General features: G+C 36.0%; 2 protein-coding genes across 5 annotated transcripts; one reads left to right on the forward strand and one right to left on the reverse strand.

Moving 5' to 3' along the window:
- The first annotated feature begins 59 nt into the window (after positions 1-59).
- On the forward strand, positions 60-3,550 carry LOC106656676 (uncharacterized protein DDB_G0287625-like). 2 transcript variants are annotated; one of them, XM_014377755.2, is made up of 6 exons: positions 60-300; positions 397-635; positions 700-902; positions 1,112-1,191; positions 1,263-1,360; positions 1,451-1,578. In XM_014377755.2, exons 2-6 carry the CDS (start codon positions 494-496, stop codon positions 1,486-1,488), a joined length of 561 nt encoding a protein of 186 aa, XP_014233241.1. In that variant the 5' UTR covers positions 60-300; positions 397-493; the 3' UTR covers positions 1,489-1,578. The 2 variants fall into 2 exon arrangements, with proteins under 2 accessions (XP_014233241.1, XP_014233239.2); XM_014377753.2 differs by lacking the exons at positions 60-300; positions 397-635; positions 700-902; positions 1,112-1,191 and adding an exon at positions 1,950-3,550 and having other exon boundaries at positions 1,268-1,360; positions 1,451-1,759.
- A 103-nt stretch (positions 3,551-3,653) lies between these two features.
- LOC106656674 (serine/threonine-protein phosphatase 1 regulatory subunit 10-like) lies at positions 3,654-14,488 on the reverse strand. 3 transcript variants are annotated; one of them, XM_014377749.2, is made up of 8 exons: positions 14,135-14,488; positions 13,790-14,026; positions 12,050-12,137; positions 11,184-11,368; positions 9,329-10,881; positions 5,670-6,029; positions 5,129-5,591; positions 3,654-5,048 (listed from the first exon to the last, which is right to left on the reverse strand). In XM_014377749.2, exons 3-8 carry the CDS (start codon positions 12,050-12,052, stop codon positions 4,277-4,279), a joined length of 3,336 nt encoding a protein of 1,111 aa, XP_014233235.1. In that variant the 5' UTR covers positions 12,053-12,137; positions 13,790-14,026; positions 14,135-14,488; the 3' UTR covers positions 3,654-4,276. The 3 variants fall into 3 exon arrangements, with proteins under 3 accessions (XP_014233235.1, XP_023319017.1, XP_014233234.1); XM_023463249.1 differs by lacking the exons at positions 13,790-14,026; positions 14,135-14,488 and having other exon boundaries at positions 12,050-13,119; XM_014377748.2 differs by lacking the exons at positions 12,050-12,137; positions 13,790-14,026; positions 14,135-14,488 and adding an exon at positions 11,485-11,779.
- Between the last annotated feature and the right edge of the window lie 303 nt (positions 14,489-14,791).

A 14,791-nucleotide genomic window follows, 5' to 3' on the forward strand; every position in this document is an offset into this window, starting at 1 on the left:
TGAGTCCGATCGTGAAAGAAACCAGATGGCGCTTTACACTATTGGTAGTATATCTATATTTATAATCGTGTACACGGTCACACTGTCTGAAGTCTGAATGTGCGTTGTGCAAGCTGCAGCCTGCAAGCCTGCAACGAACATTGTAGCACGTGCGCTCCACGGCGACATCTAAAAACAAGAAGTGTATGCTGAATTAAAAACACCATTACATCTAATACGGTTCAGTGACATACACGAATCGTTATTGTTTTGTGTATCTTAGTTCGGAGCTAACTCTGCAAGGTCAAACTTATAGCGAAGGTATGTAAGACGCATAACTGGTTACATTTCTTGATAAAAGTATCATTAATTTGTATTTTGTTTAGATATTTTTATGTTTTTTGCATATTTTTGTAGATGTATCGTTGTAACAATTGCATTAAGCGAGAAAAAAAATGAAAGTCAATTATGCCCATAATAGTACAAACTAGTTTCAACATTGTACATCTTTAAAATGGTCATAATAGCAACATTGATTTCGAATTTTCGTTCTCCATCCTTCACTTTGCTTCCTATTCTAATCGTTTTATTTACTGCTATCATTTCCACTTACTCACACAGAGCAATTGATATTTTTGAAACTTCCAACAACCAAGGTATTCTGTACCTTTTACTCATTAATTTTTGTTAATTAATACTTAGCATATAATTTTTTAACAGATTACATTTTGTGTCGTGAATGTGGTGAACATTTAGCTGATCCAAAATATATCAACAACCAATTAAGTCCTCTTGCTCAAGTGATTTCTCATAAAACTTTATTTGACCAAAAAGGAGTTAGTATACAGTTATTGACTAATCCTCTCAAAATCAAGTTTGATGCAATTACTGTTGCTCATGCAGATTGTACTTTAGTTCGTAATGTACGTATAATTTCTTTAAGTACCGTAGTCAAGAAAATGGAACATTTTCAAAATCATTCTCATAAGGTTTTTCTTATTAACTCAATTTAATTCAATGTTTTTAAGGTTGTCTTAATGTTTTTTAAAAAAATACATTTTTTTTGGCAATGACATTGTTTCAATATGAAACTATATAACACTCGTATTTATTAATCTTTATTATCTTTCAGTGGCAAAGTACTCCTTTGTGGTATCCTGGATATTACTGGAGACCTTGTGTATGCACTCAATGTAAACATCATCACGGATGGTATGTTTATAAATATTATTAATTTTAATACTTGAATTATAATTTTTTCTTATATTAAAACTTATTTCCAGGTATTTTGTTCCAAAAGCAGACATAACGTCTAATAGAGTAACTCGTACAGATAGAAGTTTCTACTTGCTCAAACTTGAGAATTTAATTGGTGAAAAATGTAAGTATTCATACAATATTTTATATCTTAATAGTAATGATATTTTAATAATAACAGAAAAGTTAATCTAAAAATGATTGTATTTTTCAGTTTCAGATTCACTAGTCGCCATCCCCAAAATTCTGTGAATTTTCATCATGACTTCAATTTTAACTCAAGAACAACAAAACTTTTTGAAAGATAGTGAATTAGAATTCAAAGATCGTTATACCGAGAGCGATGAAAGATTTATGAAGGTAAAATCATCAGTTATTCGGAAACCTCCCATTGTTGATCCTTGGCATAATACAGCACAGAGATCTAATAACTGGCCTCGCCGAGACAGACAGCGACATGGTCATGAGAGAAATAGATATAGAGATGGAAACCGAGATAGAGACAGACACTATCAAAATCCTGGTAACCAACACTATTATCACCAAAGTTACAGACCTTACTAGTAGCAATTTTGAATTGTATAACTTTGCTAATGATAAATTTTTTATAGAAAACCGAAAATATATATAATCGTATATATATGATTGAATTCTAACTGTCATACATTTTTTACTTGAATAACAATATAATTTTACTTCCTAAAATAATATAGATGAAAGATCAAGTAGCTCTTCTCGAAAAAATGGTAAACATAAAGTAAAGAAGCGTCACGGCGATATTCACTCTATTTTAAACAAAGACTACCCCGAAAAAAAGGATCGTGATAGAGCTAAGAAAAAATCTAAGAAAAAATCTAAGAAAAAAGAAAAGAGTAGATATCATGAAGATTCAAGAAGCGATAAATCCCCCAAAGGAAAAAAAAATTTAAATACTGAAAAAAATTATGATAAAAATGATGTGTGCAAAGAAGGATATAAAATTAGTGATACAGTTGAACATGATAAAAATATGGTATCTCATGCTAAACATATTTGGTTTGATGATTCGTTACAACCTTCATGCTCACGCAGTTCTTGTGATCCAAATCCATTCAGAATATCTCAGAACGAAGATGATCATCAAAGTCAAGATTTTCAAGGCAATTGCCTAAAAACACTTGGAAAAACTGAAGCAAATACCCGTAGTAAAAGTCCTTTGGACAATTCATTTAAAATTATTAAAAAAGAAAACAATTATCGACGTAGTGAAAGTCCATCCTACAATCCATTTAGAATAACAAATAGTGATAGAAATGATGAAAATGAGAGAAATCATTCGTACAAGTCATGTAGAATACCAAACAAAAGTAATCATACTCGTCGTGCTCAAAGTCCGTGTTACGACCGTACATCTTACAAACGGAAAAATGATTCTCCTAGTACATCGTACGATTCGTCAAGATTGTCTAAAAAACGAAAGATAGATTACTATGAAAGAAAGCCATTGTATATGCAAACGCAGAAAAATTATAATCGTGAAGAAAGTCCTTCTTATAATCCATTTAGAATATCTGAAAAATATGAGAAAGATCAAGCAGCGAATTTTTCAGAACAATTTTTTGAGAAAATACCATCGCACGATCAACCAGATCAATCTAATTTACCTTGTAAACTCAACGAGACAACTAAAAATCAAAGAACCTTAAACGATTTTGAAAAAACACATGATGTTCAACCAAATCAACCTAATTTACCTTGTATACTCAACGAGACAACTGAAAATCAAAGAACCTTAAACGACTTTGAAAAAACACATGATGATCAACCAGATCAATCTAATTTACCTTGTATACTCAACGAGGCAACTGAAAATCAAAGAACCTTAAACGATTTTGAAAAAACACATGATGAAAAAAACAGTGTTTTTGAGAATATAGTATATGCACAAAAAGAAATCGACAATTTTGAGAATAATAACAAGGTTCAACCAATGTTTATATCTGAAAATCCATTAAAGAATCAGCAGCAAGTTCTCATATTTGAAGAATCAGAAATAAGTCAGCAAAAAATTTTTGTTTCTGAGGAGTTGGCATTGGATCAACCACAAAATTATCCTGAAAAACCAGTAAATGATCACAAAGAGGGTACTCCTAAAAAGCACATTAAGAATCGACGACAAAAACGTATCATTGATGATCCTGTCAGACATGATCATTGTTATTCAAAACTTTCTTACATGTGACAAGGTTCTATATCAATAAACAATTAAATATTATAGAAAATGTTGTTTTATTATTTGTTAAAATATGTGTACCTTATATACTATCTAAGCAGTTTATTCATGATACAGGATAGTTTTATATACAAGCTTTCATGATTCTTTGTAAACGCTAAAGCTTCATTAATTAACATTGAGTTGTAAAAAATTGCATCATTTATTATTTTGTTGATTGATTTTATTTAAAAACTTCTAATCAAAACATTAAGCTATTAATAACGTTTCTTGAATCGCAATTTAATTTACACGCGTCGAAGTTTCGATTAATTTTGATACTGTATCTTGCAGAATATATATATTTTTTTTATTTATCTATATATAGCATATATATATATATATATTTATATTTATAGAATAAAACAGTCTTGCTTATTATATTTGCTTTACAAAAATGTACAATATTTACAAAAGAGATTAACTGTAAAACTAGGCAAACCCGTGATAAAACTAATGTAGATTTACTCTGCAACGCAACAGAGAATAAAATCATTTTTCGTTTACTTCAATTTTATTTGGCAAACGCACTCGCATTTTTCCTTCATCTTCGTTGGGCAAGGTTTAAGATTATACAATATTATTTCCAAGAAATAAAACTTAATGGGTAACGTTATAGACTTAATCATGTGCTCCGGTTCCGTATGATTCAGCATTTTAATACTTTATATAAGTATTTTTTAATAATAAGGAGTGTCTTGGTCAAAGACAACATTATCACAATAAAGTTTTAGAGCCGACCAGCAGCTAATATTCAACAACTTGTACCAATTTCACAACAATATCTTTTCAATAAGGCGGACAGTTGACTCGATTATTGTAATTGTTCTTGTTGAAATTTCTATAGCCTGGTGGAGGTTTGTTATTACCTCTCCAGCCTCCTCCTCCTCTCCAAGCACCTCTAGGACCACCTCTATACCAACCTGGACCGCCCCGTCCACGATTACCGTGCATCGGTCCCCTTGGACCTTGGAAACCACCTGGTGGTCCTGGAGGCCCTCCAGGCGGTGGACCATTGAACATACCAGGACCAGGTGGACCTTGAAAATTATTGTAATTCATTTCTTCAGGATTACCAGGCAACATATAGCTGCTTTCCGGATTATAAATAGGTCCATTAATAGCATTTGGCGGTGGAATTTGATTACTATCCGGATAATTCGTCATTGGCGGTATTGTGGGATCAGGCACAACGATTTTACCATCTCCGGTTCTCCATCCACCACCGCCAGCTCCACCGACTACAACAGCTGCATTCGGCATGACGTTAGCGGTGATGTCTGGAACTATTTGTGGAATGCTAGCGATTGGTGGTTGTGCATTCATCGGAGGAAGTCCCATTTGAGAAGCATGTTGAGGCGGAGGGTGGTATACGTTGAAGAATGAGGATTTAGATGCGGCTGCTGGCAACGGTAACACCGTTTTTGGCTCTGGCCATGGAACATTCGAATAGTCTTTGGTACAATCTTCATTACCAGTAAGATCACTAAGCGGGATAATCTTGGGATCAACATACATGTGATGTCGCTCTTCATCTGGTTCTGCTGGTGAATCGGGAATCCTGTAAAAAAGGAATAATAAGTAAAGTTGAAGGAGGATAGAGATGACGGTAAAAAAGATCACGAATGAATAGAAACTCACATGCTACGAGTAAAGTAGATGGCTTGAAGTATTCCTTTTTCACGAGCATATTGTATATCTTTTTCGCGGCTGTCTTTGCCCGGCTCGACAAGCGCCGGCGGCTGATCTATCGGTATGAGTGGCCTCCACGCTGTCTTCTCTTCCATTACGTCTTCGCTGCTCAATTTTCTGGCCATTTGGAAGGCTTCCCTCTCATTTTGCTTCTCCATTTGCTTCATATCAGTGAATGTTTTCGTGACGTTGACACGCTCGGTCTCATCGAGCTCGAAATATCTCACAGCTTCGAGTTCAGTCTTCCACTTGAGCGACTTTTTCGGTCCTTTACGTTTTTGAATAACGAGTACACTCTTAAGAGCACCGGGAACCGGTGGCTCTTTTTCAAGCGCTTCGCTGACGAGTGCAGCAGGATCGTCCGGTGAATCGCTCTTATTCTCGTCATCAAAGTTATTCTCCGGTGTGGGTGCTGTCGAAAAGATTTTTTGTTAGAAAATCGTCATGCCGTGAAAAATTAATTTAAGAAAATATTGAAAGATATACTCACTCCTGCTCTTGGCAACTTGCTCGTCGTCATCGTCGTTTTCATTTTTGTTTTCTTTTTTAACGGCATCTTTGTCATCGTCCTTGGCCTTGGACTTGTCATCCTCCTCGGTCTCTAAAGTGTCCTGGTAAAATCTAAAAGTCGGCTTGAGCGACAAGAGCGATTTGTCGTCAGCGTCGCGGCCCGTTGGCGACGATAACGGTGACGAGACCGGTGAGTTATTGTTATCCGATTCCAACTTTTTCGCATCCGGCCCGCCGTCTTTCGTGAGCGATGCTCGCCTCTTGCGCTTCCGCGGCTTATCGTTCTTCGTCGACGCGGTGAGCGCGTCCATAAACATGTCGCTTTCTTGTAAATGCATCACTGAAATGAGAAAAAAATTGGGTAAAAAATTTGCACCGCCATTCTGTTATGCTCATTGACTTCTAAATAGCATATATCATATAATACGTAGCGTGACGCAATGACTATCAAGGTGGGTTTTTGAAACAATTGGTGCTAAGCTCCTGAAAAATAAATGAGTAAACAAGAGTATAGATAATAATAATGCAACATGAAATGTCTTGTTCTTTTTTAAAATGTTTTCCGTTGTGGTGTTGACCAATAACGAGCGATCACATTTCGCTAATTTGCCAATTACACAGAGAAATTTGTGATTCATCGTTAATAATTTGATAACGCTTGCAGGAATGTCAGCAGTTCGGACTAAAAAAATTATATTTGCGCCTTTTCTTATTTATTAGAAGCAAGCGTTAGGTTCACAAAGCATTTACGTCGGGCTTCGTTGAATTTATAATATCAGATTATCGAGCATTTTCATGCGCGCAGAAAAACCAAGTCAGACGTTGACTAGCTTTCATCGGCAATAGAGTATCAATCGATTCGTTTTCACAATGGAAATATCATCAAGAAAATAACTCTTACCTATCAAATTAATTTGAATTTATTCACTAGAAAAATTAGTTAACTTAATTAATTAGAGACCTTCGATTGAATTTGTTGAATCGAAACACCGTGATCGATTCACGCTACGTCATTAGGCAACAAGAGCTCAATAATTAATAAATATCATTTCGCAGTAGTGACAATGAATTCGCGAAATCCGTTCTCGCTAATGTGCAGGTGCGGTAAGCACGAATGCAAAGCGGCGTCTAACTGGGACTCGCCGAGCCGTACGAAGTTACGAAATGAACGATCGAAGCAAATCGGATGAATATAAAAAAGGAAAGTTTTTCTCTTTAATGATCGTTACGGGTACATTGACATAGTACGGAACGCGTCGTATACGAAAGCGCGTGGACACGATGGATCGCGCGCGCACACGTGCTTCGCCTTCGCCCACCACCGCTCGCTCGCTCGCTCACGGCCGCGCCGCATGTATATGTCGTACATAGTAGAGTACGCGTAGCTGCCACGATATGTATCTATATAGATATATTGTGCACATCTACGGATCTCACTCGTGCTTAAAAACGTTTCTCTACGAGATCGTGCCGAAACTTTTCACCTCTCTGTGCTTGCCACTAATGACCGATAATCATATTGCCCAGCTCTTGAGCTCCACCCATCCGAGACAATATATCGTACTAACTTATTAATTCTTTACGGCATCTGTATGATTTTTTTCATCGATTTATAAATCGTTCATAATCCGGTACTCTATTACAAGAGGCAACTCTTACAACAGGACTTGATCGCGCTGAATTGATGAGCTTGCAATTTAATCACTTAAATGCTCTTGTGCCATGTCAATGCAAATGTAAAACACTTCGAACCAAAAAGGACAACCGCGCGAGTTGTTTAAAATTAAATATTTGGCATAATAGCGACTTGTTCAGAAAAAAAATTAAGATTATTTTGATGGTATAGGTCTGCAACAAACGTAATTTTATAACCAACCAAATGCTCTTTTTTTCTTAATAAAGAAGCTGCTTTGAGATCTGTGGGCCGGTCAGGCTTTGCGCCTTCCATTAGTCAGCCTTTTGAATTTCTTGAGCAGTTCTTCGACACTTCTGAGAGGACATCGTTTTCCATGATTATCCTCGTTATATTCATTAGATCCTTAACTTCTTTTTGATCCTTCTCCCGTTTCCTCCTTTTATTTGCATTCATTATTAATAATCATGTCAGTATATTTTCATCCAACAGTCATTCTTGAACTTCCCGTGATTTAATAATCAATTAAAGCACAAAACTTAATATTTTTCTCGATAAAAACTTTGCTTTACTGTAATTTACTGAACAAAACGAGTTTCTTCGAAAAATAAAACTAATGATGCGATTAATTTTCTTTTAAATAAAAATCCAACACCGTGTATTAAACTGCAAAAACGACCGTAATTAAAACTTCTATTCAACATTTACACTTCACATTTACACAAAGGATATGTGGGATGGTCGTGTCCACCAATTTCTATTCTCTCCGGTATATAACTCTATACAGGAAAGCTTGAACGAAGAAAAAATTCTAAATCAGGGCTCGAAATGTTGATTACGTCAATTTGGGATTTAAAGTGATGAAATTAGTGCAAAAATGTACACTTTTAAACCAAGTTTAAAATTGGTATTTTACAATACTTGCAAAAACATCATTACGAGCCGTTAAATTAATTTTATTTGAAATTTTACAAAAAACTAATTTTCCCGGCGAACTTTTATTTACCGAGAGGATGGAAATCTGGATGGGCCCGACTTAAGTATGAATACAACAATTCATTGCTTTTTTTTTTTTGGATTTCTCTTTTATGAGAGTTATACATGATATTGTATAATAGAAACCCAAGATTAATGTTTCCAGATTTCTGATGTTTTATTGAAATACTTTAAATATGGGTATATAATACATTACAAGGGATAAAAATTAATAGACAAGAATTATATTCTCTTAGACCTTACCTAGTATAAATTGTAACGAGTACGGCTTTCTCACTATTAATGTCTATTTTTTACGATTTTGCACACACATTCACTCTTAAACTTGTATCACCGTTTTTGACTAGTTATTAATGATTCAAAATTTCAAAATTATTCATGAGGTATTTAAAAGTTTCTTTTAAATATTGTTTTTATCGAAGTTTACCTGCTGAATCCACATAAAATTTATTAAAATTATTGCAGTCATGTGTAGAGCCTCTGAGAACTTCTTTGGGTTTTCTGGAGAGTAAAATTTACTTGAAGATGATAAACACGTACATCATTTTCCTCTTATCTTTTGAAGATGAAATGTTATACCATATAGTGTTTAACATATACAATTAATTATAAAATTAAAATGGAATGAATAAAATTTCAATGTTCCTGAAAAAATTAATTAGTAATTGTAAATTTAAAAAGCTTCATGACTAGAACTAATGTAACATGAGTGTGTTCATATGTGTATAGTTTGTTGACTAGAGAAATAGAACTTAGCACCAATTGTTTCAATGACTGCCCACCTGAAAACTCAATATTCAAGTGTTAGAACTATTAAATTTCTAACATATATCTTAACCAAAATCAGAGAGATATATTAAAACTTAGAATTGAGTAATCAAAATTTAGTTAAATTAAATATTAACATACAAATTCTACCTTCAATTTTCAATGTAAAATGTAATAATTGAACTGTTGAATTACTTTTGAATAAATCTATTATACAAGAATAATGAAAAAATTAAACATACCTTTAGGTTTAGCTGGAATAAGTTTGATGCCTCCTTTCTTTTCTTCAATAGTTGGAGACTCCAAAAGTAACTTTGATTTTCTACTTTCAATGGGTACATCTCTAATGGGAGAATACCTTTTAATCGGCATTCTTGGAATTACCACTTTTTTATCAGGCAACGTAGGTTTCTTTTTAGGCATTGGTTTGACTTCTTCTTCGAGACCAGTTGATCTAAACTTCGAATTGAAAGTTTTTACAGTCTTTGGACGAGATCCTTCTTTCCTAGTTTCAATTGATATTGAGATATTTTTCTTTTCCGGAATCTGATAAATTTTTTTAGTTTCAATTTTATCAGTCTGAGTTTTGCTGGATGAGGAATCTGCTGGTTTTTCATCGTCGCTTTTTTTCTTTGGAATTTTTCCTAATTTTGAACCCAAAGATGGGATTTGTAATTTCTCTAATGTGGCCTTATCTTTTTCAGCTTGGTCTTTTTTCAATTTTTCTTTTTCTTTATCTTTGTCTGATTTAGTTTTTAAGCTTGAACTTTTTGAACTACTAGAGTGATGTCTATCCTTTTCCTTGTCTCTGGAAGACTTGTCTCTAGAGCTACTACTACTTTTTGAGCTAGAGCTGGATTTATGTGAGCTAGATCGATGAGAGCTAGAGCTGTGTTTACTAGAGCTTGAGCTATATTTACTAGAACTTTTTGAAGAAGAGTGGTTACTACTTTTCTTTTCCAAGCTATTTGTACTTTTTTTATCTTCTTTTTTATCACCATTGACTTTAACCGTGGTTATTGTTTTAACATCGCTACTGTCATTTTCATCTATCATTGAATTATCATTTATTGGATTAGATTTACTTTCCACAACACTAGATTTATCATTTGAGACATCTTTACCAGAGCTTTTAGCATCTGAATCTGTCCTTTCAATGTTTTCACTTTGTTCAATATTAATTTCATGAACTTTATCTTTAAAAAGACTGTCTTTCATTAATTCACTTTGAACTTTATTTACACTAGCAGCATTTATATTAGCTACATCAGTCTGAACTTGTGTTAAAACTTGCTTACCATCTCGTATGGTAATTTTATACATAGATGGTGAATTTAGGGGTTTGTCGGAATGAGAAATTGGAGCAGAATCATCAGACTTTTGAGAAATGGGACTTTCACCAACATGATTGGTCATGTTACCCTCACTTACAGAACTAAGAGTTGCTACTTGGCTAATATTAACATTATTTGTCTGGGGTAGATTATTGGTAACTAAAGGCTGTGATGGGTTGAGAGTTTGTGTGCTAGAAACGCCACTAGGGGCCTCTCCTTTTACCATTTTTAGCCATTGTTCAACTATACGATTAGCCAAGTTTTTAACCTTCTGATCTTTTGCATCTTTAGAAAGACCTTTGATAAGCTTGGGAGTATTATTACTTTTTAATCGCTCAATGTCCACTGGACAAAGTAACAATAGTTCCAAAATTTCTTGGGTCAATGCCATATTTTTGTTCACAATACAATCAGTAAGCCACGAGTGAACAAGATTCCAACCTCCTCCTGCTCCCATAAATCTGAAACAATAAATAGAACAATGGCTTTTAGATATATTCAACTCAATGATAATTATAAATTATTGTTAAAAATCATTAATTAAATGTAGAACACATATCAGTAAGTACGGTCCATCAATGCAACCGCCCAATGGTTCAGAGTTCTTAATTCAATCTGGCACACTTTTGATTTTATACACGCATTCATTTTAATGAACCAATAATTGCGTGTCTCAGTATGCAAATTTTTATGACATTTAGTATAATTTAGTATAATATAAAGAAAAATTGAATGAATTCAAAATTAAATAACATAGACTTACTGGTTCAGGAGTTCTGGAGTAGTACTCTTGAGAATTTGAATGTAAATGCATTTTGAAACAAGTTTTTTGGAAAACTTGGTCATTAAATTGGCTAACCGAATAACCTCATCCTTGCTCTTAATACCTCCATTGGGACCAAGTAGGACACTAAGGCACCTAAGTAGAGATAATGGGTCTATTCGGGGCTGAAACAATAAAAAAGTTTGTTGGTTATAAAATTGTCGGAAATTCAAAAATTTTGTAGTGAGGATTTATCAATAATGGGCTACATTTAAGATAATAAAATTTAAACAATGTTTACCGATTTCTTCAATTCTTCCGTCATTTCAAATTAAAACCGTGCTACTATTACATTAAAAAAAAAAAAAAAAATATTCATAAAAAAGTTATCTTATATCGTAAAATATGGACACGTGTCCGCTGGAGCAAAGTGGAAGCATATTCAATGCCCGATGTGCGCAGCTACGCGTTGGTAGATGAAATGAAACATGTGGGTGAGGTTGGCCGAAAAAACCCGAGACACGTAGCTGAACGATGGCACGCATATTAAGAGGGAGAGTGGCCATAATAGCGCGAGAGACTCGTACAAAGGCGCGTAACAACGGGAAACGGAAACCGTGAGCATCGAGCCGAAGCTGGTCTGTGTAATATACGCTCACAAGAGGACTGGTTTTCGCGCCCTCTGGCGGCCTAGCCAGGCTCGTAACGTAGGCCAGGGCAATAAGTCGCGAGAGCGAATTCAAAATGTCTGCCTGCGCTTCTGTCAGTATATCTATAGATAAATATTGACGCGCAATAATGAACATATGCTTGGAGTGATACGAGAACTTAATGATAAAAAAAATTAACGTAAATGAACGACTTACCATGATAATGCTTATTAATATCCTCTCATGCGAAGCGCATTAAATAGACGTGTGCCGAGTTGGGTAACTTTTACTTATGGAACGTAATCTGCAACAATGTTTTTAGTGTGTCGAAGTTATAAGGTAACTTTAGTCATGAGGTGTGCTTGTCTCGAAGGCAGCCATTTTCTCTTTCTCGTAAAATCACGGCAACAACGAGTGCAAATTTTTGCGCTCTCTCTCTCTCTCGCTCTCTCTCGATATAGCTCTTGCGTGCGTTTGTTTTTTCTCTCCTTCAAGACGATAAACGAAAAAAAAATTCGACAACTGTTTCCGTGGCTGATCGATAAGAGCTTCAGTCCTACCGCTATAAAAATGCGTGCAAAATACAGAAGGTAGGATTGGTATTTCGTTGTAAGCATATGCCTCGCTACGCTTACATTGAGAAACTTTCGAACCTTCTTCGCAATTAAAATGAATAAATAAAGTTGAACAATATACTTTTACAATGACGAAAATCAAATGTATGAACTATCTCGTGAGTAAGCAATAATAAACATTCGAAGTGAACGCCGAAGAAAGCCAATTGAGACTTAATCCAAAATGGAGTATCGTATAGAGAAGACAAAATAACAAAGAGGGACGACGGGCGGGCGCTTCGTGTACTGCGTAGTAGTTCTTTGCGGGTATCTCTCCCATACACACATAAGTATCTCTCTCTTTCTATATATGTATATACGACTACATATATATGCGCTGCTAAGATGTGTAGGTGCGGATCAAATGCTCTGGAGGTATATATATATAATATATGTATATATATGCGAGTGCGTTTAGGCGAAAGCCTGAACACGATGCTGCGGCTGTTGAGGCTGGCTCTGTGCGAGAAGGCCGACTGACTCGAGCGATCGCAACGTCGGACTTTCGGAGCGCGACACACGCTTGCGCGCTAGTCAATTGCGCATCCAAGTTCCAACCTGTCTCCAATATTAGCGCGTTATACATACACATACACACACTCACACACAAACAACAAAGACACATATATGCATTGCACTTCTGGCCGCCGCCTTCTCCTCCTCCCGGCTCCCGATCCCGCCAGCTTCGTGTGACCCTTATGTATGCGCTCTACCACATATATGTATGCGAGCTCGACGATCTTCTGCTTTTCCTCGCTCTTTTTCACCAGCTGTAGCGCCGAGTCTAAGCAAGTCTTCCCCTCCCAAAATCGTTCGCCTGCTAAATCAATGCCTCTCACGTACCAAATCAATCTTCCTTTATGTGTATTTTAAATGCATCAACGCACGATTAAAATTCGAATGTAATCTTGGTAGACCGCACTTAAAACTCAATTAGATCCGATTCTATTGTGGCTCGGTACGATACGACTCGTATAAAGTCATAATAACGTTGCGCTTACACAAACTGGCGGAAAAATTTCTGGACGAAATTCATTTCCATGAGCTACCGAGAGACAGAAAGACGATAAGAGAGAACGAAAAATTATCGCACGTGTCAAGATGATAACTTAATGACTCGACATATAATCACAAACTTCATTCTAATCCTGGCTAACGCCCTCTTGCCAATGTTTTTCAAGTAAAAAAATAAGACTCGCGTTCTGCAAGAAGAGAGAATGAGGCTGAACGAGTTCGTTGCTAATGCATTTCATATGAAAATAAACAAAGATCGTCGCTGCAGGGTCGACGCATTTTCTTTATGTGTATAATGTATGTAAATATGACGACGTAAACCACTCACATTTTTGCTTAAAATGATAATTACATATGCTTGGCTTTACATATGATGCACAGGATAACAAGTTAACTTTTAAATTGCTCAATGCCGAGACTGAATTCGGCTGCACATCTCTCGAAATTGGAATAAGAAAATAAGGGTCAAAGAAAGAAATAGCTGGCAGCAGCAAAGGCGGAGGCCCTACGATGAACCGAGAGCCGTGTGTGTCTGTATGCGTTTATCGGCTTGTCATGGCTGCACCTGCAAAAATGCACAGTTTTATCTCGCTTCACAATACATGTGTCAAGCAGCAGCAGCAGCGAGTTTCGTTTACGAATATAAATCTTAAAAAAAATGAGTGATTCTTACCTGAGACTATCCTAGTGGAGATTTATTACGTAGGTAACTTTTGGAAGCAGTAGCAGATGAGTCGCTCGATTCGCTATATCTATAGCTATATACGTGCCAATATTCGTTTGATATTTTATTGCGAAAGCTTAAGTTCGCATTTCGATCAATTTATGCGTGCCTTTGTCAATGTATACGCCATGGGCCGTGTACGTATAAACATGTATAAATTAGGCGTTCGATGTATAGGTATAGGTAAAATTACATGAGCACATATATATTCACACTGCGAGAGAATGGAACGGAAGTACGCCGTAGCGCTGCAACGACCGAGTCGCGCTGTCGTGCGCTAGCTCATGGGAGAAGCGCGAATTCTGCTATGTTTGCGCTAATATTATACCCTCGAGAGGGAGAGCGAGAGAGACGAACACAACCGTCCTACTCCTGTCTCCTATACAGTCATCCCCCCCACTTCTTGCCAACTGCGATCTTTGCAGTTGTTATGGTTGCGAGGCTTGGGATCGCGCGCGCACACAGCGACTTTGCGCGCTTGCCAATGGGCTTGTTCGCGCGCTGTTCTGCAATTTCCAATTCTGCATTCTAATTGACGCGCGAGTCCGACGGCTCAACTTTATAAACATTTTAAGTTATTTCAATTCAATCGTTACGATTCTCGTG

This window comes from Trichogramma pretiosum, unplaced genomic scaffold (assembly GCF_000599845.2).
Source record: "Trichogramma pretiosum strain Unisexual culture from Peru unplaced genomic scaffold, Tpre_2.0 scaffold41, whole genome shotgun sequence".
NCBI classification, from domain to species: Eukaryota; Metazoa; Arthropoda; class Insecta; order Hymenoptera; family Trichogrammatidae; genus Trichogramma; species Trichogramma pretiosum.